The sequence below is a fragment of the Cololabis saira genome, chromosome 5, assembly GCF_033807715.1.
Source record: "Cololabis saira isolate AMF1-May2022 chromosome 5, fColSai1.1, whole genome shotgun sequence".
Lineage (NCBI taxonomy): Eukaryota > Metazoa > Chordata > Actinopteri > Beloniformes > Belonidae > Cololabis > Cololabis saira.
In genome coordinates this window covers 21409225-21437223 of record NC_084591.1, presented here as the reverse complement: position 1 = coordinate 21437223, position 27999 = coordinate 21409225, and the positions used below count along the sequence as shown (strand labels likewise).

General features: G+C 41.8%; 1 protein-coding gene across 2 annotated transcripts; it reads right to left on the bottom strand.

The window, feature by feature from the left end:
- Nucleotides 1–252: 252 nt before the first annotated feature.
- Nucleotides 253–27955, bottom strand: far1 (fatty acyl CoA reductase 1). Of its 2 annotated transcripts, none has more exons than XM_061721191.1 (13): nucleotides 27840–27955; nucleotides 21444–21547; nucleotides 20543–20659; nucleotides 18972–19147; nucleotides 18292–18471; nucleotides 15554–15731; nucleotides 14714–14758; nucleotides 14299–14426; nucleotides 14160–14227; nucleotides 11902–12073; nucleotides 8261–8390; nucleotides 7698–7825; nucleotides 253–5493 (listed from the first exon to the last, which is right to left on the bottom strand). In XM_061721191.1, the coding sequence occupies exons 2-13, from the start codon at nucleotides 21513–21515 to the stop codon at nucleotides 5334–5336; spliced, it is 1554 nt and encodes a 517-aa protein (XP_061577175.1). In that variant the 5' UTR covers nucleotides 21516–21547; nucleotides 27840–27955; the 3' UTR covers nucleotides 253–5333. The 2 variants fall into 2 exon arrangements, with proteins under 2 accessions (XP_061577175.1, XP_061577174.1); XM_061721190.1 differs by lacking the exon at nucleotides 11902–12073 and adding an exon at nucleotides 12657–12828 and having other exon boundaries at nucleotides 507–5493.
- Nucleotides 27956–27999: the final 44 nt, after the last annotated feature.

Below are 27999 nucleotides of genomic sequence, written 5' to 3'. Positions count from 1 at the left end.
TGTGGGAAGGAAATTAAATCATGAGCCCTTGATGTAGGGAAAAGTTCAATTCATAGCAAGACTTTTCTTTTAATTGGTTTAACACAACAAATCTTCAAAGGAATTTCATAAATGTATTTTGTACTGCTAAAATGAACTTCCACATGACATTTAATGTAGAATGGAGAAGGAGATATTTAGAAATAAAAAAAAACAGAAGTCAAAACGATGAGATTTTAAAGTTGAATTTTGACTCAATAAAAAGCAAACAATCATTTGATCAGTTTCCATCATAGTTGTGTTTATCTCACCATTATTCATAAAACATTGAATAATGGACATTCAATAGTGTGTTCATTGTGGTTTCAGTGAATACATATGCTGTGTTTTTACAGCCATTTACAGATAAAACTACAGCAAAAATTGCTACTTTAAGATCATCACAGGTCTTTCCTGCTTGGCACTGTGTTCACACACTCCTGAAGGCTGCAGATCCAAAACACTCAAAGCAATTGCTTTGGCAGGGATCCACACACTCGCCGATGATCATTTCATCACAGGCTGATTTTCGGCAGCATCTGCAACCACTTTACCCTCTTAGAAAAGTCTGGAAGCAGTGATGGGGTACCATACCCTGATGGATCAGGCCCAGATCATGACCCAGACGGTCTCCCCATCCAAGGGCAGCACCAGCGGTTGTTCGTGCTCCAACCAATCAGAGCAACGGACAAGCTGACATATTCTGAGCAATAAAAGAGTGAAAAGGAAGAGTGTCGTGTAGAAGAGTGATGGAGTGAGAGATGGCATCCAACGATCTTTAAAATCTTGTATTTTTTAAAGCTCATCTAAAGGGTTTTAAAATGAAATACTAAGCACCAGTTTTGACAAATCTGATACAGGACGGGTCAAACGTCACGATGGCACCGACAACCTCTCGCTGCCGTCGCTAGAAACCGCTCCCAGTGATTTCTAGTAAATGAAAATTGAGCCATCTAAAAACGGCCCAATCCTCCCGTCCGTGGCGTGAAGTTTAATCCTGAAAGGCAGAATTAAATCTTAATGGAGCTGTTCAATACGCCACTTTAATCTGGCTTCCAGATACGGCGGAAGTGAAGGGCTCAGCGCAGCAGGACACAGGTCAGCTGGATGGTTCATCCGCTCCTCCGTCAATCACCGCCACGTCTCAGACGGCAACAAAACCCTCACTAACATGTAGTCGGAATGAAATCAAACCTCTGGATCAGGAGGATTAAAACAGTTTATTCCCTCTTTTTGGTTTACAAAAAAAAAAAAAAAAAAGGCACCAACAGAGTCATTCTTCGAGATTCATATTGAAAAATGACAAAAGCTCCCTTCGTAGCCAGCGATGGCCACAGTGGACAAGAGGCGCGTTTCCACTAGTGGGAGTTCCAGGTAGGTTTTTCAGGGCCGGGCCATGTGTGCGTGTTTCCATTACCAGGAACAGGCCTGTAACGAGGCCTTCAGGAACCTTTATGGGGTCAAAAAACGCCGGTAGTAGGAGAGGGACGTTTTTCGGCCTAGAGGGGCTGGTGGGGGGGTCTCTGCTGATTGGGTTTTCTAAAAGCAGGAAATTACTTCAACCCTCTCAGGTGCACTTAAATCATGTGACCACAAATCATTTAAGCATTTTGGCCAGAGACATTTTGCTACCAGTACATTTGATGAAGTTGGAGATTACATAAAAAAAACAACTTTGGATGGACCGATGAGTCGGTTCAGGTCTTGCTGTCGTATTAAACCAATATAGAGGTCCTGCGGGGGGTGGGGGGTTCTTTTAATCTCAGTATGTTTTTAAAAAGCAAGTAGCATGCATTGCTTACGTGTTACTTCTTTTCATTTTTCTGCTGGCCGTTTGCAAACTGCGAAAAATGAGCATTACCGCCACCTGGCGATTGGCGGTGCTATCTTCCGATCAAAAGTTCTCGTGTGGCGCTACGGTGTAATGGAAACGCAGCGGCTGAACGGGCCGAAGAGACGGTCGGGCCTGATGGGGTTCCTGTCTGGCAGGTTTAGCCGAAGCTCCCGCTAGTGGAAACGCGCCTCTGTGACAGCTCTGAACCAAGAGTGGGAGGGGAAAAAACACAAAACAGATTAAACTCTCGCCCTACGGCAGCTTAAATATATGGACCCATACTTTGAGAACATTTAACAATCAGGGAAATGATGCTGGAAACAAAACAAAGATGGCCGTTACCAACATAAACTTTTCCAATTCGACTCATGCGTCAAGAGGGTTCAGCAGGATGCCTAACATCCTAAAACCGCAAGAAATTACATGAAATAGAGAATAGCAGAAATTACAGAAGAAGAAAGACAAAAATAAATCCCAGAGCCTCAAAAGGTAGTGATAATTAAAAGTGTTTAAATATTCTCCGCGTTTCAGTTTTGTTCTGGCAAAAGGACTAGAAATGTGCTTGTTTATGCTAAAAAAAATAAAGAAATCAGGATTTTGCAACATCTGAATAATTTCACACCTTTGAATAAGAATTTTTTTGTCTAGATTTTTTTGGCCCAATAGACAACGATGACCCAGGAAACACTCATCACATTAAGGTGAGTGAGCAGAACCAGAGAGAGACGAGCAGCCTGGCAGGTGAAGATGAGGCCCATTTGCATGTTCAGATATGCCAGATTACATGAGGCCCAAGACTTTGGTAACATAATAGTCATTTTAAAAAAGGCATAAGCGCCATTTTCACAGGAAACAACATTTTAACTGTGCAGTATATAATGACCTGGTTTGTTAATGGGGAAAAGATTTTAAAAAGCAAAGAAAATCCACATTTTAGTTCCACAGTGTGCACTAATAAGCCATTATCACCAAGAGAGACAGAAGCCCAGCAGGACTGAAGTTTCCAAACCTTTAATGACACCTGTGGCGTCATTACTTGGATTCTCGCTACTCGCAGGAGGTTTCAACCCAAGATCCTGCCTGTTCATTTAGTTTAATGGAGAAATAAAGAGTAGCATGCATTTTGTGTCAACTAAGCAACTGATCAAAATGACTCATTAACATGAGATAAATGTTTATTTTGAGGCATTGAATTCTTTAAAATATGCTTATCTAACTTGTGGGCAATGTCATCTGATAAAAAAACAAAAACAATAAAAAAAAGCCAAACAAACAAAGTCTTGATATGATTGATTAAAGCCTGAGTTCCTGACACTAGTTTTCTTTGTAAATGAAGATTGAGGAGGAAGCGAGGGCAGGGAACAGAAAGAAAAAAGAAAGAAAAAAAGCCATTTTCCCCGCCCTAAACATGACAAACATAGCAACCATTCACAAGACAGATTTAGTCACTCACACTGTAACAAGGACTTACAGCAGCATGCACTTACTCATCTGACTAACAGCCTACTAAAAGTACAGGCATCATTAGTATTGATCATTTGTTTCAGTAAGAGGGAGAATCTGGCTGTGCAAAGAAGTTATTCTCTTACATTCAAAGAAGGTAACACACACACACACACATGCGCACACATCGTTAAGTCCAATGACAAGCGCCTTAAAAGTTAAATTCACCTCTGAACATCAAGTCACATAACTGCATTTATTGTATTCTTATTTACAACAGCTGACGCTGGTTCAGTAAGCTCTCCATATGTAAACGGACCACGCAATGATATTTGCAGGAAAATACATTTCACCATCCGCTGATGTTTATCTAAATAGATCTCTACAGAAAATGTTAGAAAACATACATTTGACCTTTTTCACATTAGAATATTGACAAAAGTTCAGGCACAAGTCGGGACCGACTCCTCCATGCTTCTGTACAACGGCTCATGCTGTGACAAATCACACTCCTTAATGATGTCAGTACAGGGAAAACACGGGCACCTCAATTTCCTAGGACACTTAGGACGCACACAAGCACGCAACACCATTAACTCAGAAACATCCTAATAAATAAACGGAACAGACAAATATGACCAGGCAAGACGAGCCTTGGTTACGGTAGTATGACACTTAATATGGCATGATGGGTTCATTCCCACAAATAGCTCAGTGATAATCTCAAGGTCTGTGGCAAGCCGTACAATAACGTGGAAAGCAAGAATTTTAAAGCAAGAAAAATAACATGGAAGAGTTCAATAGTAGGTCCTGCAGTCTTGTATAAATATAGGCTGAGCAGATATTTAGTGAACCAGTAACATAACAGACTAACATCCCATAAACGCTAAACAAACTGAGCTGCAGTAGAGCAAATATGGTAACAAAACCTCTCACGAAGAAACCGACCTCAAGAGTTACTTGAGAAGCAGTGTATTTGAAAGAAAGGTCAACGGGAAAGGACATTTAATAAAAAAAAAAAAAATAATAAAAAGTTGTTGGGCATGATTCAGCATATAAATGGGTACTGGATGTGTTTAATTTCATATAAAGGGGGACACAATTTGTCTTCTCAGTCTCAACTGCTGCCGAGTTTCTTAACTAAGAGGTTAGAAAAAAAGAAAAAAAAAAAAGGCAATTTTGACTGACTTCCAGACATGAGAAAAGGGACTTGAGGAGGAAGCTTTCACAAGGTCTGCTGATGCAGGAAGAGTCGTGAGGCACTCAGTAAAGCCATTACCATCCGCATTGTGCTTGGTTGTACGACACGCACCTGGCCACCGCCGCGTGAGGCCATGCAGGATCGCAATTTTGTAGAAAGGTTCTTTTTGCCCAGCAGCGGGGAGGAGGAGGAGAGAAGGCCGGCGACAGCTCCTGGTGGACGTGACTCAGCACAAACCGCCACGGTTAAACAACGGGCCGCGCTGGCAACCTGCCTGCACACCAGTCCATTTAAAAATGTTGAAAAGCAAGATTTTCCAGGTTTATGCTCCACTTTCCAAGCGCTGAGCCCCGCTCAGTAAACATGGATTTATACGGTGGGAATGCAGAAGTACAGCTCGTTTTAGGATGAATGCAGAGACCTAAAAGACAAACGTCTGAACCGACTAGGAAACCAGCCGGGGACCTTCGGAGCAGAGCGTAGCCAGAATGCTTGACTCTGTTAAGCGAGGCAAGGTGTGAGCAGGTAAAAAGCCGGCACCGGCAGTACTGGACAGACCGGAGAGGAACAGGAGGAGGCCATGTCGTCGTTAGAGTCGGTCCGAGCACTGCGAGTCGGAGAACTGGTGTGGTGCGAGATAAACTTCATGAAGGATCAACTTGAGACTTATTGGACAGCTACACACTCCAGTAGCTCCTCTTCTTGTGTATTGTGGGATTTTATTTCTTCACTCAAGCGTTGGAAATTATCGATTTGAGCGCAGGCTCCTCTCATCGTCAACAGGCAGCGTTTCCGTCGTTTATCCGCGTTGCCACCGACCACAGCGCTGCCGAGTCATTATCTCATGGTGGAGGAAGCTCGGAAGTAGGAGAGGAATTTGAAGCAGAGGCTCACCACGAAGTACCAGATGTTCCGAGCCATCTGGGACCGGGCGATGAAAACACGCCAAATCAGCACCACCAGGACGGTGTTGAAGGTGTAGCGGATGTTCCTCAGCCTAGAGAAACAGACACACACACACATATCACACCTTTTAAGTCCCATTTCTGCATGCAGAAACATATTTACACGAGTTCTGGTAAAGCTGACAGGATTACATTTCTGTAACTGCTCCATTTATTCAAGCAGCACAGAGTGGAAGGATAAAACAGACAACTGTAAAAGATATCTGCAGTTAATGGGAGGATGAAGCCAAGTATTAGATTTAATAGAGATTTATGTATGAGGTAGTGACCTAAATGGAAGAACAGTCATGTGATGGCACTTTTAAAAGCCCACATAAGGGCATCAGAAATGAGCACAGACCACTGGAACATCACAACTAAAATAATAAATACATGGATTCAGATAACTTCAGCCTCCGCTGCGACACCTCTCTCTCTAGAAAGCTGCTCTGTCCGTCCTGATGTTTTTATGGGGCTGCATTTTGCTGGAAGGGTTTGTGTTGCTACCCAACAGCGGTTCCACTGATTCAAGACAGGCGGCGTACTTTGCTTATATAAAAGGTACATCCTACTCTTCTCCTCCTCTATTCTTTTCTTCCTTCCAACAACGCGTGTCTTAGGCAGTCTGCTTAAGTTCACGATGCCGAAATATTCACAAGTCTGATGTAACGATTCCATGGAAGAGTCCATGTGGAGTTGAACCGCGGGTTTGGGATGGTCTTAACGAAAGGATACTGGAGGAATACACCAGCAAGCTTTGGGAAGCAAAGATGGAAACTTCCCCTACAGGCCACTGTTGACACTGGTTTCCATCAACTACGAACAGAAGAGCCGTATAAAACATTTACGAGAAAATGTGTCCTTATAAGTCATTTTTATACTTTCCCTTCTGTCTGTTTGTGTCACGATCCTTAGAAGGAAAAACCAAAACAGGCCAACCAAGGAGGTGAAAAACTGGAGGTAACCAACTTTTTTTTTAAGCATTTTTGATTTTGCAATGATGATTGAATGTAGAGACATGGGATTAAATACATTTTTCTAAATTGCATTCTTTACAAAAGAAATCATATTTAACTCATTTGTCCGTATGCATAGTTTTCACCTTTGCACACCAAAGATGAGACAGGCAGGAGAAATGTTGCTGGTGAGACCAGGAGTCTGGAGGTTTTACAAGACACTTCCCCTCAATAAGTTGCGTTTAAGATCTCTTTCTGAAGCATTATTTGCTACATTAACTTAAAATAATGAGGACAAAACAAAAATAATCTCTCTCACAATGGAGCCCTGTCCAATCACTGAGACCCTCGCAAAGTCACTGTCCGTCAACTCAACTCTCTCCAGTAAACAGGCATCGCCCCTCTTGCCAGCGTTGGAGTGGCGTATGAGGCGGGTCTGAAGGAAACGGGTTACTCTCTTTAATTGATCATTTTCAACATTGTGCTGACCTCGCATTTCCCCAACTCAAGCTTTGAGAGGAGTTTGCTTGGGACGGCACTCAATGTGGTCGAGCCTCCATGGGGACACAGTTAAAGGTGTTGAGGTGAATGTGAAACTGAGCCAGCCCTCCCGTCACCCTTGACGGAGACTTTGATGTCCCCTCCGACGCCTTATTAACTCATGCAGCTCATAGTTCAGCGTCTGCAAAGCTTTGCATTCACAAAGTGAGATTTGGCCAGATTAATGCCAACCGTCCTCGAATCCATCTGACCAGAACAAATTTATCTTTGCGTTTCATCAGCTACTGTGCTCCAAATATACTTCATAGTTCATGTTATTTAATTTCCTCCAGTTTTAGAGCTGCAGAGCAAACAAAGAGGTTTCAGTTTTTCTCAGATGCCGTTCACAGCAGTTGACTTTCCACAATGTGCGGCCTTTATGATGCGTGACAGAAAGTCTCACTGTGCTAAGTCAGAAGTGCTGACCCGTGCGATTTTTAGCCTGAACATTTCAGCGGATCCTCCTACACCTCCTTGGTTTTGAACCAAACCCATGACATGCCTTGCGTGGTTTCTTTTAAATTCCAAAACAGATCAAGTTCTGACATATAAAGGTTATCTTAGCAAGTGCAACATGGGAATTGTCAAGAAACCTGTGCTCATCGCATTCATGCTAACTTGGAGGTGATAAATGTTACTTTTGATTGTCCATGAGAGGAAATAGTCTGTTACCAAAGCTTAGAAATGATGCAGTTTGTAGTGATCAGGCCTGCAACCGACACGGCAGAGCACCGACTCCTGCGCCTGCACAGGTTCCTTACTTGTTGAGGTGTTTCCGTGCGGCCGGCAGCCCTGACAGCTCCTCATTCAGGACGTATTTCTTGGTGCCCATACAGTAACTTTCCATGTACTCGGCCCAGTGCAGCTGACGCACGTCAAAGTTAAACACCTGCAAGGATAAAGACGAAAAGCCTCAGTTCTCTTCAGTGTGAATGTGAAAGTGAGAATATGATTTTAATTTTGTGATTACAATCAAATAAATACCACTGTTGATACCTCTAAACAGCTTTATTCACAGAACTAGATACAACAGTTTGTGCTTTTTTTTTTTTTTTTGATGAATGGAAGCATATTTAACAAACTTCATCACATTTGCGTGAACAAGCATGTCTTTCAGAGACGGGAATTCTTCTGGACAGTTGTGGGGAACAATGGATCTTTTCACTCCAACCTGACGTCAGCAGTGAGTGAGTGGCTTGCTGCCGTTTCCAGACTACTAGCAGACATTAATGCACTCCGTTGTTGGTCAGGGTGTCCTGCGTCGCAGGGGCGGACGTGAACAAGAATATGACCAATCCAGAGTACAGACGCGAGTCCTTTATACCTTCCTGTCCTCTGGGCTCATCTGGGCCTGCAGCATGGCCATGTTGTCCATGTTCCACACCCAGGAGTGGCTGGTGAAATACTCCAGAACCATCATGGCTTTGTGGAGGCGAGTGATCGTCTTCATCATCCTGTCACCAACGACATGCGAGTGAAGGATGGGAAGAAGAAGCATGAGGCCAGAAACAAACAAACAAAAAAACACAGTGATATGGACAAGAGGTGGTGGAGAAGAGGAAAAGGAGGGATAAAATGGGTGGAGAAAAAAGGACAGTCAGGATTCAGAGGCAGAAGAATTTAATTAATTACATCACGGCCGTGACTTTCCTATAAATATTAATTCAATAAAGACAATTGAGCTTGTGTACTTCTCAAATCATCTCTGGTTTCGGAGACTTTCTGCACTGGGAAATCTTAAAACTCTGAAAACAAAACAAAAAAGACTCCTGTTAACTCTAAATTAAAAGGCGAGGACTACTCAGTTGTCCTTTCAGCAGTAGCTCTAATCCTCCACTTGGGTTTCTCCGAGGACTTAAAGAGCTAAAGAGAAGCTGAATGGCAGGTTTAGACACCTCTAGACTTCAGTTAAACCACCTGGCTCCAACTCACTTCTGACATAAACGCAGGAGTGCCACTAACTTTCTCCAGTCTCCAGCACAAAGTAGATCTTGAATTTCTCAAGATTCAAAAGTCTTTCACCTGACTGCAACAGTGGTCTACTCTAACCGTTTTAAACTAAAGGGTTGTTTAAGCAGTTGGTGTTTGCAAATACCTGCACAAACTCTCACCCTAAATCAACAACTGGAGAATACTTTTACAGGGCTGAGCTAAAGAGTGTTTCTGCGTGTCCGTACACCTCAGCCCATCCCTTCTGACAGAGCACCCATGTGAACCATCATCTAGACAAAACATGAGATCTAACTGACTGCAACGTTTTAAATAAGCTCTCGCTTGTTGCTTTTACACACACGCACGTGCACGCACACGCACACACAGAGAGATGGCAACAGAAATGTTATGAGCAGTGAAATAAGAATAATATAGGAAATGCAAAGCTGTGGGAGTAACATCCACTGCACATTAGGTGACTAAGAATCATAATTTGAGTGGCTATTTTTTTTTTTTTTTTTTCTTTTTCTAATTTTCTTAGTCTGCCTTTCATTGATGTTAACAGAAGAAAGGGTTTCAACATTTCAAAGCACTGTTTGTACTGAGGGCTGCCATTTCACTCCTGTAGAAAGTGATCGATTCAAATCTGCACAAGACAACTGGATTTAATGTGCGTTAAAGACAAAGTACTTTTTCAAATAACCCAATGATGCAAATTTTACGCAGACAAATTTACACAAAGTTCAAAAAATGAAATAAACCAGAATAAGCACCAGCTTCAGTCCCAGTGACCTACTACCCAGGTACGTCACCTTCTTTATTACACAATTAAATCCAGTCAGCATTCATTTCTGTGTTAATCCATGATTAAAAATCAAAGCGACAATTATTCAAAGCATGGAGGTAGGTGGGAGAACACAGAAAACAGCAATAACCACTCTTGTGAGACTTATAAGAAAGAATCTGTGTCTGTTTTCAGGGATTTTTAATGTAACATTAACTAGAAGGCCTTGTTTGTTTTGTTTTATTAAAGCCGATTAAGACACAGAGTCTTTCAGTGCAGGAAAATAATTCAGAGAAAGTGAAGCATGCGTGGTCGATCAGCACAAAGCAGGCAAGGATAATCAAACTGCAAGCCAAGCTAAAAAAAACGCAGAGGGAAAAAAAAAATGGTTAAATCTTTTTGAGCATTCTGAATTACAACCTTAAATCAGAGGTTTGTACCGTAGTGGGGGGGTAGGGGGTTCGAACATTTACATCAGCTCATTCCTTTGCAGACATTATGAAACCCAGATATTTAAGTTGAAATTGTCAGCTTCACTGGTTTATATACATCCACTTCAGCATTTTAGGTCTGCAGCACATTCCAAGAGTTGGGGCAGGAAGACTTTTAGGACTTTTTAATGTCGTCATTGCTTTTCTCAACGTTTAAAAAGGCAGCCCGGCACCAAGGAAGGGGTTTAAGGAGGATATGATCCATGTCAGTTGTTACTTTTGTCCCATTCTCCCAGCAAATCATTAAGTGTGCAACAGTTCATTGTCACACTTTTTAATTCAAAATTCTCCAGGATTGCAGAAGGCCAGTCAGATATCCATACCCTCTTCTTCCTCAGCCAAACCCAACATACATAAAATATGTATTGCATAGTCTTGTTAACAAAACACTGACGTCCTTGGAAAACATCTTGAAGGATTTTGTGGCGCTCCAAGTGTCAGTATTTTTCTGCTATAATTTTAATGCCATTAAAGCAGGAGCCACTGATACCCCGACAAACCATCACAGACCCAGATCTTTGGACTTGGTGCTGCTAACAGTCCGTCTTTAACGTGACAGTACTTCTCCCGAAGTGCCAGCTTGCTTATGTAGATATATCACTCTTTAATGATTAAAAACTTGATTCAGAACCATCCAACTAGGCTTGTGCAGATGGTCTTATACACCAAAATTCCTCCAGAATCGTTTAATGATATGCAAAAATCCCTTCCAATCTTTCATTAGGCAACGTCACTTCTAAAACATCCATCCAGATTCAGGTCAGCGACAGCACCCTAAGAAAGGAGGCCTAAAATCCCTCTCTGGGAACCTCCCCCATCTCTCCCAGGCAGATACAGAGGCGTTCTCAGGCCAGCTGAGGAATCCCCCCCTGACTGGTGTGTCCTGTGTCTGGCTCAGGCCTCAGGCCTCCTCCTGGTTGGACATACCAGCTCAGAGAGGCATCCATCTCTGCCAATGCCCACAGCACCTCCACTGGCTCCTTTTGATGTGGAGGAATGGCAACTCGACTCTACGTTCTTCCAGGATGACTGAACTTCTCACCCTCTCTCCAGAAGAGTCCAGTCAGTGACGGAAAGGCCATGTCAGCCGCTTTCATCTGCTACCTCTCAGTCACCAGCAGAACAAAGTGACCCTGGTGCAAACCTTTTGGAATGTATTGCAGGGCTGAAATCTTAAATGAATAAATGAGTCAACAACTTTCCGTGGATTCATGTTGTCTATAAAGAAATAAAAAGCCAAAAATAAACACATTCGCTAACTAATTCCAACTTGACTTGGGATTGTTGTAAGAGGAACTACCAAGCTCTGCAAGACATTCACTATCTGAAAATCTACTTGGTTAAGACAAACATTCAACATGCAGTGGTGTTGCTTTCAGTGGGATGAGGGGTATTGCCCAAGAAATCCTTTGGTGCCTCAATTTTTCCCATGATTGGATGACAGACGTGGGGGACAAGGAATGGCGCGTTAACAGCAGTTTGTTCTTTTCTTGAAATATATATATATATACATCTATATATAAATAAATGCTGGCGTGGAAGGCGACTCGTGATGTTATGACACAGTCCAGCTGATGCTGTAAGGCCAAGCAAACACTGCAAACACGGCCTCTTCCGCCCTGGACCCATCCTCGTTTCCCCCAAGTCCCAGTCAGGAAAAGAAACAGGCAAAACAGGGAAGGGGGGGTGGGAACATGTGGGGAGAGCGAGGCCGGCTGTCGGGGAGGAAGGGGAGCTGGGAGGCAGTTGCAACCTTACCGGGGTTTGCGGCCCATTAGCCTGAGATAGCCGTCATAGAGGAGGGCGGGCAGCGTGTGGCTGACTGTGGTCCAGTACTGATTTGTAAAGGGGTTGGAGCGCAGATTGACATTGGGCCTTCTGAAGGCCTGCTCTAAGGGATTGGTCTTGAAGATCATGTTTATACAATACTCTGTAGGAGAGAGATACATATGACGGGACAAGGAGGACAGAGAGGATGAGATGATGAATAAAGTGAGCTTCCTCTTCTTAGCAACACAAAGCAAGGTGCAAGCCCTGCATCACAACCAAAAGTGTCTGCTTGACTGCCACTAGCTCCTTCGTGTGACAGTGTTTCCAACTCTCCCTGTTGGGATAATGCAACAACGAGCAGAGACCTGCCCAGGGCCAACACCTGGGGGGGGAAACTTGTGCAAACTTGTGTCCATCTCTTAGCAGGACTGAGGTGAACTTAATGCCTTGCTAAGGGAAGAAAGAAAAAAAAAAAAAACTGAAAACAAACTGCAGAGTGGCAGAGTGCAGAACCCGTCAGCAGCCCCCACTGTTAGGGAAAGTGGTGAGTTATGCATTCATCGACTCTTGCAAGACTGCACACAAGCATACTTGAACACATTAACAGTGCGGCTAAAATGTTAGACGACTACAGTGAAAGAAAAGTGACAGAATAAAGCAGCAGAGATGTGGGAGTGTGAAGGAACGTTGGCCGTTAGGACAGCACAGAGGCAGCACAGTGGAGCCGGCAAAGACGAGGTTACCTGGGATCTCGTCCAATCAGCCTGAGGTACAGATCATAGAGGAAGGCCGGAGCCTTGTGGCTCACAGCGATCCAGTACTGATTGATAAGGTGATTGGATGTGAGATTAACATTGGGCCGTCGGAAGGCCTGCTCAAGGGGGTTCCTCTTGAATGTGGATATTACATGGTACTCTAAGAAGAGAAGGTTGTTCAACACAGAGGATCAATGAGCATTTTAAGACTTGACACATGTGGGCTTTGTGCCTAAAGAGACAAAAATGGCGAGACTTGAATTGTAACGGATCAACTTCAACTTTATGTTCCAAAGAGAAACTACTATCAATTTCCATGAACACCCCAACTATATAGTTGACAAAATGACAACTAGATTTCCTTAAAAGACAAACATTTGACATAACCATCTCTTCAAGAAAGTATTTATACAACGTTTCTATGCCAAATGCTTGAATGTTAAATATCCATTTTCAGTTAATTTGTCAAATGCAGATGATATGAAATTGATTTATGAACTTCAGATTTTAAGTTAAGAAGTTGCATTTTTTGGTATTTTTGCATTTCATTTGGTTCTTTAATCCTGAAAAAACACTTGTTTTTCCTTTAAGATAGACGTTACATTTGGTCAAAGGAATCCTGAAATGATCCATTTGGGTAAATAAGTTAAAGTATAAATAAATAAATAGCTAAATAAGACTATACACACATACCCACCACACTGCAACCCATACCAGGTGATGGAAAAATACAGCTGCTTCACCAAGTCATTAAAATGCCAGGTTTGGCACCAATTTTATATTTTGTTTCCATAAAACTGAGACCTTGGTAATGAGCAGGGTCTCCGGGAGAAAGAAACTAGAGCAAATTACATTGTTGCTCCCCCCAGCCTCCCTTTCATTGTTTTTGTGATAGTCTGGGCCCAAAATTCAATCCAATTTTCCACAGACCTACAAGACATAAGGACTATAAGACTTGATATTGGATGTGGATTGTAGATAATAAATGGGAATTAAAAAAACCCCAACTCAAAACAATTTGAACGTAACCACTTTAGTCAGCAATAAAACAGTGAGTGACTTGTGAAACCCCTTTGATTTGCATTTTCACGAGTTCTCCACTAATCGCCTCAGAAGATATATGTCTCAGCAAAATGAGAACCAAGTGTCATCGTGTGAAAGAATTTACTGAACTTAACATTAAGAGCAGCAAGGTTTGTGTCAACCATAACGCACGGAAACTAGTTTGTATTAAAGATTCTCAATGAAGAGACAGAGTGAGGCTCTGAAAGAGGACAAAAACAAGCAACATAGACCTCCCTTGTTTGACTAACGCTCCTGCAGTAAGCCAGAGACACAAAGAAACAGCTCCTGGTTTAGGTGTGGCAGGCAGTGGATCACATTACAATCAGGGCATCTTATTAGAGGCCACATTTAAGCACACTTCAAAGCTTCCATTGTAAGAGGATTTTACACATGCTGCAATAAAGCAAGATTAAATCAAGTTCCTACCGACTTCACCCCAGCGAAACGGGTTGATACCACCAGTGGTGCAGTTGTAGACCAGGATGTTTTTTGGCCTGAGGGAAGGATGAGATATTTTAGAGCAACTCAGATGAATAGCGAATAGTGACGCGGGTGATCCTCCTACCTGTTAGGCACCTGCGACCCGGAGTACCAAGCTGCAGCTACCGTGGCGTTTATGACCACATCTACCGGTACCAGGTCAGCCACGGCATCATTTGAGGCCCTCATTGTACGGAGGATTCCCTTCCCAGCCTGCAGGGAGGAGGAGAAAGACAAAAGCTCAAAAACAAACACGCCAGTGAAAACTGTAAACCAAAGTGATTAGCCAATTAATTTTCACTGATAATCAGCTGGAAACAAAGGAGACAAAAAGGTTTCGTATCCTCAAGTGGAGCCTTGTTTATTTATAACAAACAGTCAGGTAAAAGGCAGCGCATGGAACATTCTGTCACTTAATAATAACTCCATGACTCATTTACAAGATAATTCATTCAAACTTTCATCACTGCGTTCACGGCTTACTGTTGCTCTGGACTTACTGCAATGAATATTCCACTAGGTCCATTGAAGTTGTCGATCCAACCCTGAAACCAGAGGTCAAAATGTGCATACAATTAGAGGAGAAACAAGTCAAAGTGATCACATTTCTGATAAATTAAAGAAAATAATAAAACAAAATCAAATAACTACGTCAAAACATTCTTAAGCTGAAATTCTGCTTTCAGACAAACATTCAGAAACCAGCCTCACCCAGACTATTTTACAAACCCTCCTGGTCTTCTTGCTTCCCAGAGACTGACCGGGTGCCAAGGTGACCTTCACTTCTCTGAACCACATTTCACGCATTCCTCCGCAGACATCTCCACATTACATAACACATTACCGTGTAGGCGGGAGAGAGACTGAGATGTGGATACATTATGAGTAATGACGAGGAAATCGCTGGGACTCATGCCTTCCTTCAAGCATAGGTGGTGTTCAAGGTAGAACATTAACACTTGTGAGCTGCCCGTTAATGTAAAATAAACACTTTTAATTGCTTTATTTAAGCGCACCCCATTCCAGTTAACTTACCCCTGCTCAGATATGAAATCAGCATTCTGGGGACAGAAGATGCTGATGTCATGAGAGGAGAGGAATGACATGATCGTATTATTGCACAAATATTGAGAACTATAAAACTAAAAAAATCCAAGAAAGTCAGGTGTTTTCAGTGTTCAAATCCACAGTCCTGTACCGTTTTCCACTTTAATCTAAGAGCATGTGCTCTTTCTTGGTACATTTCAAACTGAACCCAGAATCTAGAAACATTCTCTGTGATTTCAAGTGAGAGTAATTGTGTAAACAGCGCTGCAATGCCCCCAGTCTGAATTACTCACTGGAAAAGGCTCCTTCCAGCTGGCTCCGACGATAGACGGTCTGACGATGGCTATGTTGAGGTCTCCGGCCTCCTGCTGCAGCAGATACTCCGCCAGAGCTTTGGTGAAGGTGTAGGTGTTCGGCCGCTCTCCAATCAGCTTGGGAGTCAGCGCTGAGACCAGGTCGTCATCCATCCAGCTGGACCCAGAGAGACCAAATGTAACTTTTTTCTACATGAAACTCATCCATCCTCACCGTTACATTATCATGTGACAGATGTGAGCAGGGTTACATTTAAGCATAAGGTTGATCATTTTCTTAACTTTTGATCATTTAAAAACCTATTTCCATTTTCATAATTTAAGTATTTGGATTGTATTTATGTACATTTCCTTCTCCAGATTAAATGCTAAAGTTGATCTTAATTGCGTCAAAACAGCGTCCAAACTCAGAGTGGAGTGTTAGACTGGCATTATTTGTAGGAAAGCATCAACGGAAGACAAATAGATTTGTTTTCGGTGAAAATGTGTACAAAATTAGATGAAGATTCACGGCACAATATTTCAAAAGGAACATCTGAAAAATGCAATGTGATGAGTTCCTTTCACAAACATTTTGTTGCCTTAAATCGAGAGGTAATTAAAAAAAAATAAAAAATCCTCAATGCTATACAGCCGGTATGCAAACGTTCACTTTTACAATTATATATACACCGTAGTTCAAATTAAGATTCTCCAGAGCGTTTCAGCTCCACAATCACCCTCTTGATAGTTATTCAGTCCCATTATAAGTGATAAATCCCTGATGTGTCTAATCCTTCACACAGTTCGTATTTAAAGGTTGTTTCAGCAGAGTGACAATAGTTTCAGAGCTGGACAGGATCAGTTGTCTTTATGTTCATAGTCACGTTACAATAAAAATACGGTCGAGATTTTACTCGTAGCTTGAGTGTAATGCTCAAGTTCTTCTTTACAGGCCAGTTTAGTTTATTAAGGGTAATAAAGTCATTTCTAAACCAGTCTATTCTGATAACTAAATGTGGAGATTAAAGTAGTTTCAGTTGAAAGTTTGCATAGTCAGTTATCAAAGTAACTCACCATCCTAGTTGTATTATGTTCATTATGTCTTCAGATAGATATCCTAAGGATTCTTTTCTCCAGACAAAGTTCCGACTTCTTACCTTCCGTTCTGACAGTTTCGGCGGTTCTCCCGCCTTCCTCAGAATGACACTCTGAGGAACGGAAGGTAAGAATTCGGAACTTTGTCTGGAAAAAAGAAACCTTAGGATAACTCACCATCCTTCTTCCAGTTTACCCTTCCTGTGGAAATTGTAAAACAAACTTTCTGGAAGAGCCCCAAGGGCAGCCAACATTTGAGTGTCCTCCTCACAGAGGCGGACTGCATCTCACAAGCTCATTCACCATTACACATTTTCAAAACTACCCACAATTCTTGTTCCTGTTTATGAAGAAACTGCAGACGCAGCCAGATTTAACAGCTGGCATACACGTGTGCAAACAAAGTCACTCTGCAGCACACTCAATATACGACTAGCACAGCCAGAGCATTCAAAAGTGGGACAAATGGAAAAACCTTACACCTTAGTCGTTTAAATCCAGTTGTATCTGCTACAAACCAACTTCGGCCATTTCAGACAGTCAAGCTGGACTTTACATAAGATGAAACTCTGGTGTCTCTCGGCACACACACAGCCAGTTTCCTTAAAAGCTTCACGCTACAGTACATACAATCCTTCACTGCATTAATCTCTACTCTACAGACTTAATGTCTCACTAATCAAGCTCTCAAGCAGAGAAAGGTAGCATCTACATTAGTGCTGTCAAGCAGCAGTTTACTTAAGCGGAGTGGAGCAGACTTACTTGCTGCATCACTGACATTAATCTTAATATCTTCCTCTTTGCTTTTAATCCACACAGCAAAGTAAAAAAAAAAAAAATAATTAAATTAAATTAACTAGTGATGCACCGAATGTTTGGTAACCGAAATTGTCCGGCCAAAAATAGCAAAAAATACTTTTGGTGTTCGGTGGAATAATTGGGGGAAAAAAAACGAACAATTAATAACGGCGTGTGATGACGCAATCAAACAGCGAACAGCGTGGAGTGAGGGGCGTGCGGTGTTAAGCAGCAAACATGTCAGCATGTCAGATCATTACTTGGATGTGGGGAAAAAGCAGAGGACCAAGAAATGATCCAGGCTGAGTTGGATTTGGCAAAGCCGCTTGGTGATGGAGACGGTCACGGGACGCACAGCAGATCGGGGAGAGAGCGCAGAGAGAAGGGCCCGTACTACCGACGCGGTGGAGAACCCTCACTGTCTGTTTGACGAGATCCTCCAAGAAAATAACCCAGATTTTTAAAATTATTATACAAGGCTTCAAATTGCGGAGATCAGCCCCGCCCCGCCCCACCGCGACCTGATTAATTGGATTTGAACTGGAGAAAATGAAAAAGGATTATGAGAAAAAAGTACAGTACAGTAAGACAAATTGTGACTGGCGGGTATTTCACTGCACATTTATTTGATTTATGCAATGGTGAAAAAATAGGCAAAATAAATGAAAAACTGCGAAGAACCATTGTTCGGTATTCGGCCAAGTGTTTATTATTATTTTCGGTTTCGGCCACAAATTTTCATTTCGGTGCATCACTAAAATTAACCCATCTGGTTCAACCAATCCATCCCGACATCCGTGCGCAGAGATCAGAAACTGCTGCTCAGAAGCAGCTCAACTTACTCCAGAGCATCGATGAGTTTACGGTAGTCTACAGGTGGGGGGTAGACGACTTCCTCGATGAGCTCTCGATCACAGTGGGCGTAGGCTGTGGAGATGTGAATAAAGATCTCCAGGTGCCGTATTCTGTGGGCCAGTGCCAGCATCTTCTGAGTGGCCAGGACATTCAGCTGCATTGCATCTCTGAGAGGAGGAGAGAAGTGTTTAAACCATGGAACAGGCTTTACTGAGACAGCACCTTTCTAGTGACAAATACTGCTCTAAGTGCTTTACATCTGATGGAGGGAGGAAGAAATGGAAAAGGGATTTGAGAGACTAATTCACATGGAAAAGGTTAAAAGACACTTTTCTTGGCAATAAGAACTCGGTACTAATTCATCAAAATAGTGTTAAGCAGTAAAAAAAAAAAAAAAAAAAAAGCAAGACAATGCAAGCCAAGCCAGGTATTATGCGCATCAGCGAGCCCATCTTTAGTAAATGTGTTAACACCGCTTTCAGACACGAGTCAGAAAACATCCTCTATTACTTTAACACCCTTGATTGAAATAACTCTGAGCTCAGATCACCAGCAGCTGTGAAACTGGTACAGTCAGCAGCAAGTTAAGAAGTCACCGGCGAGAAGAGAAGATCACATCTTAACAGGACTATGAATAAAATCTGAAAACTAAAAAGATATGACTCACTTGAGAGGCTCATTAAAGCGGATGGTGGCGGCACAATGGAAGACGATGTTGATGTTTTCAGTCAGGGTGTTCTGATCCACTTTACTCAGACCCAGCTCCGGCTGTGTGAGGTCACTGTTCACCGCTATGATCTTCTCTGCAAAGCCCGGCTGCTCAGCTTGCAACCTTTCAAACAACTGGGAGCACGGTTCTCAGGTCAGAATGATGTCACAGCCACATGAGAAACATTGAACACGTGTTTGAAAATTCACTTCAGTTAGTGCAAGTCACAATTTGTGTTTGCCAGGGGCTTTGTGTACAAAGAATACAGTACAGACCAAAAGTTTGGACACACCTTCACATTCAAACAAATGGGGAAGTGTGTCTAAACTTGTCTGTACTGCATGCCAGTTTCCACGCACACGTCGGGATGTTCAAAAATGTACTTTGCATGGATTTGTTGTGCGTACCGCCATCCGCCACGCACATTTATGACCCATCGTAAAAAATGTGCAAACTGCAACGCAAATTTTAACAGTTGACAGTTTCAATAAAATAGTGAAATTTGCTTTTATACACCAAAATATGCTCCACTAGATCTCCTGAAGTAAAGCAAGTACACAAACGCTAAACATGAAGCTTCACAAACCCGTATCAACACAATAAACCCACAACTCCTCATGAACACAACACAAAGCAAGGAAGGACACCCATAATGCAATGCGGTCAAAACAACCAAAGCACAATACACAGTTTTCTTTTACAGCTTAAATCGAAAGAAATGCCCCCAAATAAATTATTTTTCCAGGCCTCAACTTCTGACAGGAGTGTCTCCAGCTCAAGGACAATTTTTTTTCCCCACTTGCTTTTGCAAAAATTTTGTTTGGATTTGATATCCTCATCATCATATTCAAATTGATCTACTTGAGGGAGGATACAGTGTTTTGCTCTCGGATCTGCGTTCAATTTCCCATTGGTTGTGATATTCAAATGAAAATGGATTTGGGCGCATGCACACTTTTGAACATTTGAATTTTCTTTTGTGTTGGCAAGATTTCTGCCCGAGGATTCATGATGAAATCCATGCACTCTTTGAACATGATGCCCCTGGTCTCTCATATGTCAAATGAAGACAAGCCCTGTGGAGGAAGGGGTGAGGAGAACGGTGGAGAAGCCCACTGCACTCCCCAGTACCAGCTGGGATGAAATGAGGCAGCGAATAATGGTGAGAATCATTAGGAAGAGAAATTAACACATTTCATCAAGATCTCAAGAGTCTGTCGGCTGTTGGGGAAAAGGTCATGCTGCTCACAGGTTTCATTACTAGGTTAATTGCCTCATTTGAAATCCACCGTTGTGATGCACGTACACAGGCAGACTTACATAAACCGGGCCATCATTCAAATACTTGAGGTTGCAAAAAGTGTCACCCGTGTAGTTGCGTGGGAAGATGTATGAAACAACTTGTTTTTACTTGCAGCACCATCTTCACACACCAAGCACACAGCAGGTGCAACAGGCTGCTGGGCATATTCCTCTTATCTCCCACACCCCCCCTCTTCCTCCCTGAGAAATAAATAATCATCTCTTACCTTGCAGTTAATCATATCAGCAATCCGGGCCTGTGGGCTCTGGCCAGCTTTGGACCGGACCATCACGTAGACGGCCCTTACGTCCGGGCATGACCTCAGCAGCTTCTCCAGCAACACCTTTAAATGACAAACAGGAAGTGCTTAATTCATTCTTCCTCTTCACACACACAGTGCGGCACAAACATTGAATCCTTCTCCTCCTCTGACGCAGATGGACACAAATGAATTTCAATGACACTCAGCTGTTGTGTTTCAAAGCACAAAATAAAAGAAGAGAGAGAGATTCATCACGTCTGTTGCAAAAATAAAGAGTAACAGGAGTAAACATATTATTCATCACAGTTCTGCTAAAAATCTGAGTATCATCTTGTTGTGACTGATGGATGATCAGGTTGATATCATTTATGGTAAAGTCTTAAAGGGGACCTATTATGGCATCTAATACCTCTTTTAAACAGGCCTTGAATGTCTTAAAAACAAGCTTTTGATTGTTTTTGCTAAATAAATTAGAAATTCAGCCTCTGAGCCATGTCTATCTTCCCCGTTTCTAAACTCCATCTCTATGTGGGATTCTGAGTGGGCGGGGAGGCTATGATAATGAGGCACTGTGCTGATTGGCTGCCTGACGCGATGAGGCGATACACCGCTACGAAAAAATGGATGGCTCATCCGGGCGGCTGTACAGACACTGCAGAATTTGGTTGCTTTCCTCCTTCTCTGAGTTGGCAGGCTGAGGGGAGACCACTTTATATATGTTAAAGCAAGAAAAAACGTGTGTTTCATAATAGGTCCCCTTTAAGTAAGACTCAACCTGGGGTGAGCACCTAAAACAGCAGCATTTCATTTGAATTTTTTGTTGGAAATTTTGACAAATAAATAAACAAATAAACCACAACTGTACCTTGCCCATGAACCCTGTTGCTCCAGAGAGCAGCACATTTTTCCCCGTGTAGTATTCTGGGATGTTCACCATGATATCTGCAATCTTGTTTCAGCAAACTCCACCTGCAGAGAGAGGTAGGAAGAAAAACAGTTTAAGAGTTTTTATTTGGGATGGAAATAATCCAATAGTGTATCAGGTATCAGAATAAAGACACAAATAAAGTTGCAAATAAAGTATTGTTTTGTTATATTGGTAAAGTAAATATTTATTTTTTCCCTCACAGTTGTTGTTCTTGCATAGTTCTTGTTAATACTGGAGGGGGTATAGATGTGGAACCAATTACTATAGAAAATGCCTGACTTAAAATAAATTAATAAATTAATTTAAAAATATTAAATTAAAAGACTGGGAGATGTAATAAACAGTCCAGTTTCAGCTTTCTATGGTCTTACTGTTGCTGGAACGTCCACTCGACGTTTCTACCTTAAAGGATCTTTCTATCTCTAGAATGATGGACTTTTTATTTATTCATATATTCATTTTTGTAAATGGCCTCGTAACTGTTTTCATATTACTGGGCAGCAATTGTGGCTTCTCTCAGATCATTGATGCAACGATCAATGACCAGCAGTGAGGCTGCAGGAAGATGGTTGATGCTCTGCTTGGATGAGAAGGAACTTTAATCTCAAAGGGGATTAAAGTGTTGAGTGTTTTGCTATGCTTACAAGATGTACAGTGGGTGGTTCTGATCTCACAATTAAGCAAAACTGGTTTGTTGGGCAAGGCAGAGAAAAATAAATGACCCACATTACCTCCTCAAGACACAAGTTTAAGATAAATACAGAATTGGCCTAAATGAAAAATGAAGTAGTTAAATAAATGCGGAATGAACCAAGCAATTAAACGATTTTATTTTGATGTCCAGTATAAGTTTTGGCAAGTACATTGTTTGGACACGTGTTGTAATATGTTTAGTCACAGTTTACTCAAGTTAATGATTGGATGACTTATCACCTGAATTGCCTGTTATCAGCTGAACAGCATTTGTCTCTCATTAAAATCCAAAATAATCCTGTTTTCACATGCCACCATGTTTATCTTCTCTAATGTCATGCTTGTCTCACACACACAGGTCTATGGAGATCTACAAGGAATATTTCTACAGCGAATATGCAGTGCTTTTTCCAATCTCACACCCTCACAGAGAGAGTGGAGGCAACGTGGTGTCCAGAATCAAATCAGCCGGCTCTTCTTCCTCCTCAGCCATAGTGTCTGATTTTTGACTCTGCGGTCTTAAGTTACTGAGTTTGATGTTAAAGGTTACGACAGTACAATTAGCCCAAAAAACAAAACAAAAAAACTCACAACAGGGAAAATAATGACCTTTTTGTAGCAGTTGCCTGAAGAAAACCTGTTCTCTCTAAGAAGAACACTGCATCTGAAGTTTGTACAGTTTCATCTCAACAAAACAAGAGATATGGAACAATTTTCTTTAAAAAAATATTAAAATATAAATAAATAAATCCAAAGTATATATGTTTGGACATGAGGACCAGCACCTCATCTGCGAAGAGGCAAGACGAAATAAGCACAAAAACCTCATACCAAATGTACGGTAAGTAGATTTTGCGGCCCTGAGACCTGGACACCTTGTACTAACCGAGTCCCCCATGAACTCATCTGTATATTGATTGATATTGATGATTTTTATCAAGACATATGTGAGGTTATTCTGTCCTGCAGATAATGCCATGCAAGAATAAACACAACCATGCTGGCCAATCTGCTATAGAGTAGCTTGGGGGGCTTCAATCTAGTTGAAAAGATGTAGCAGGACCATAACGAAGTGTGTGTACATTAATGTTTACAGATTTCCCGGCACTGAAGCATCACTGTCAAGAAGAGCATGCCAGATCCATCCGCAACAATGCGAGAGTGATATGACACGGATAACAAGTACGCTCAGATACTGCAGATAAAGGTGCTTCAACACGGGACTGAATCATGGGGTGCACTTTGTTTCCTTTGGCTTCGTTTTTTAATCAATATGACATCAAAAAATACGTATTGTTCATCTGGGAGGTTATAATTACCTTATTTGAATCATCAATGGAGCCATATAACTTTAAAACTGAAGAATTATGCTTTTTATTTTCCCATCAGATTTTCTATGCCTCAACTAAAGCTTGTCCACATGAGAAAGAGGGACAGGATACCCAAAACTTCTGGTATTATCTTTTGTTAATCTTTAAATGGATCCCTTTCTCATCTTCTCAAAGAAAGGTACATTTACCTAACTGTTGTTCTTAGTCAAACATACTCACAAAATAAGTAGCTATAAGTAAGGTAGCATAACAATTTATTCCTGAAGCCAGAATTGGATCGTTTTTTCCACTGTCACTGCTCGTGCAGTTACAGTTTACCCAGTAACTCTAAATAAACTACTGTAGGTAGAAACTCATGTCATAGCACGTGAAGGTGAGGAAGTGCAAGGCTTTGAGTCAGTGGTTATTGCTCACACTGCAGTCCTCACTTCCTCCTGGGTTTGTCACAGCTGCTGTGACGAACTCAGAATGCTGAATACGTTTGAGTGTTTACACAAATACTGAAGCAAAAAAGCAGAAACTGCAAATGAGCTGGTCACGATTCAGCACCACAATGGACCCCTTCTTACCTAGCAGGACATCTGGTAGCCACCAGTGAGGGAACGAGGGGACAGTGGAGTATTTCAAGCAGCAGTGACAACAGTCCTGGCTGATGAGAGGCCTTTTTGACTTGTGTGGTTCAAACTATGGGGCACAAGTGGTCCAAACTGAACCCAAACATACAGTTGTGACTCCAGACCAGGGATACAGACCTTTCTATAGCAGTTTCAAAAGAGAGGGGGAGGGCGAACACTCAAGAAATCTGCACGGTCATAGTCACAATGAAAATAGTCTATTTTCTGTCACCAGCGCAGCAACATCCTCTTTTGCCATGGCTGGTTCAGTTTGCAAAAGGGACATTTAGTTTTTGAATATACCAATCTGAAAATGAATGAGCAGCTGCCACCTTGCAAATAAAACTGCATGGATTGAGTGAATGGAGTGATAAAACACATTTTATACTATTCAGACTTGTTTACGAGAACAGATAATCTTCAATTGGCTCTCATTTGTTCCACCGCCTGTCCTTTCCTCCAATAATGTTTTAAAATACACTTGTAAAGCTTTAATGGTCATTGCTGTGTGATGAATAAACAGTTCAGTTCAATGCAACTTCAACGGTAAGGCCCTGCCCCTCACCAAGATAATAGTGGTACAGAAAACAGTTGAATAGATTTTGGATGCTGTCAATTGCTGAATATTCTGGTATTTATATGCCAGAGAGCAGAAGAGCAACATTAAAAGAGGATCTGGACTCTCACACAGCCGAGGGATAACCGAGGGTGATGAAATCTTTGGCAGGGATCAAGAATGACTGCGTACGAGTGGTGGCGTTGGGTGCTGCATTCACTGGCACGAGTCAAAACAGGCTCAAGTTTCCTCATGCTGCTTTGTCTACAATCAAGTATGGCTAGGCTACATACGAGACAACAAACGGGACTTGTTAGGGGTGAGTTGCTGCCCTAAAAACGCTCCAGAGATTTTAACCTCAAGATGTCCCTTGCACATGCCCTCTTTCTGTCACTGCACTGGTGTGCACATCACTGCAGTGCAAACAATGCAGAAATGGGACAAAAGACAACATTTAAGGAAGCTTCCTCTCTGCAGTGCTCCCTGAACAGCCTGGTGCACCACAGTGGGGTCGTTCTTGAAAGATCAGCAGAAGAAACCAATGTTGTCTGCATTAAAAAAATAAATAAATAAAAATAGTTCTGTAAAGCTGGATCCAGTCACCCCTGCACTGGTATCTGATCACATGCCTGTGAAAGAGCTACTGCATCACACAGTCAGACCCCAAGTTGATCCCTGATACTCTTAATAATTAATATTACAAGCTAACGCTCAAATTAGGAACCTAAGACTTGACAAGTCATCTCAAAACGAGCCATCTGTGTCTGATTAACGTGAAATGCAGCGGCACTTACAAGAGCAAGTTTTCCAACTTGAAAATTTCAAAATGTCATGGTATAATTGCCGCATAGATCATTGTGTCAGATTTACAAAGTGTGACAGAAGAACGCTGCGAACCACCAACAGCATTTGAGAAATGCAAGTAGTAAATACAGGGTTCCTACACCTTTTTCAAGGTCAAATTCAAGCCCTTTTCAAGCACTTTCAAGGGTCATTTTCAAAACCTTCAAGCACCTTATCTCTGGGATAAAATATCTACAGGAATATATATATATATACTCATAATTATTTTTTCCGCTTTTTATCACAATTATGTACATTGTATCATGCTGTAAACATCTGGTTATGTTTCATCTTACTGATTTTCAGGGTTCTACGGGTGCTTAAATTCCTTGAATTTCAATGTTGTGTTTTCAAGGCCTGAAAAGTGCTTGAATTTTAGTTTAAGTGCTTGAAATTATAACTCTGTCTTTCACAAAATTGGGATCAGACTGTATAGTTTAGTTATTACAAGGAGAAATAAAATCCAGGATTCCTACACCTTTTCAAGGTCAAATTCAAGCACTTTCAAGGGTCATTTTCAAAATCTTCAAGCACCTTATCACTGGGGTAAAATATCTAGAGGAATATATATACTCAATTATTTTTTCCGCTTTTTATCACAATTATGTACCTTGTATCATGCTGTAAACAACTAGTTACCGTATGTTTCATCTTACTAATTTTATTTCTCCTTGTAATAACTAAACCATACAGTCTGATCCCAATTTTGTGAAAGACAGAGTTATAATTTCAAGCACTTTCAAGCACTTAAACTAAAATTCAAGCACTTTTCAGGCCTTGAAAACACAACATTGAAATTCAAGCACTTTCAAGAATTTCAAGCACCCGTAGGAACCCTGTAAATATTGTTTTAAAGAGAATAGTATAGTTGAAAAATGATCTTCAAACACTAACCATAAAGTGACTGCAGAAACCAGCAGTCACTTTAACGCCTTGGGGGTAATGGATGAATGTTTCAGCAACAGGCAGAGGTGGGTAGTAACGAGTTACATTTACTCCGTTACATTTACTTGAGTAAGTTTTGGGAAATGTTGTACTTTTAGAAGTAGTTTTGAATCACTATACTTTTTACTTTTACTTGAGTAGATTTGTGAAGAAGAAACTGTTACTCTTACTCCGCTACATTAGGCTACGTTGAGCTTGTTACTTTTCTTTTATCCCTTTTATCCGTGTATGCGTCATGATTCTTTGGGATTCTTTGGGAAAAATGTTTGTTTTTGCATTTTTTGTCACATTTACACAGACTCAAAGACACACAGAGTTTCTATGAGTTCATGGGTTTGTTCTAGTTCTGCCTGGTTAAAAAAGAAAAGTACAAAGGCTTGACATTTTGTGCTACTTGTGCTTAATTTAATTTTTTATTCTGCTATTATTTTATTTATTATTTATTAAAGTACTTGAATTTACTTTAAGATTATTTTAATTTAAGCTATTTTTTATTTTTCATTAATTTTATTATTTTATTGATTTAATTTGCCTGAAGATGATTATTTTGTACTTTTGTCTGTTTGAATGGTTGTAAAAAAATAAATCAGTAGTTTTTTCACCAAGTACTTTTTTACTTTTACTCAAGTAATTATTTGCATGACTACTTTTTACTTCTACTTGAGTCATATTATTCTGAAGTAACAGTACTTTTACTTGAGTACAATTTTTGGCTACTCTACCCAGCTCTGGCAACAGGCAGCAACAGCAGCCAACTTCCTGCCCAAGTTGGGGTGCAACACATCATCATCCACGTGTTTGCTGCTGCTGACATGTATTACAAGTCCAATCACTCTCATGAGGATCATGAGATCAGCAGGACGGGAGCAGGTCGTTTAGTGAAAGGGCTCCTGTCTGACTGTAAAGCCTGAATTAACGGTCTGCGTTAAATCAACGCAGAACCTACGCCTTGCCTACGGCGTAGGGTACGCAGCGACGCGCACCGCACTCTGCGTCGGTGTAACGCGGAACCATAACTCAGCCTTAACACACTCTCACATTGCATCCAGCCAACACATTTGCAGGCAGGGACCACCTCTAACATGGTTGTTTCACACACACAGCCACGTAGCCACCGCGAAGGGACAGGTGGGACACATTGTGGGAGAGTTAAAGTGGACCTGAACTCGTAAAGTCGAGACACATTTCCTCGAGCAGCGTTTTTCCTGCCGCCCTCCCCTCACTCACTCCGCCCTGCGGCGCATCTGCGATCAACGCGGAGCAGCCTGTTGCGGCGACTGTAAACCAGCACAAAACCCTTCAGGGAAGGCTGGGGGCTCCGGAAAAAAAATCATTAAAAGTGCGTACGTACCGGAATGGTCGCCGTGTGTTCCTCCGTGGAGAGCTTGCAGGCGGAGCAGGAGGAGCAGCAGGCGGACTAGGAGGAGCGGAGCTCTGACTGACTGCAGCCGCGCAGCTGAACGGAGATACAGACCGCCGTGACGTCACGGCAGAGACGGGCGGGGGGAGAG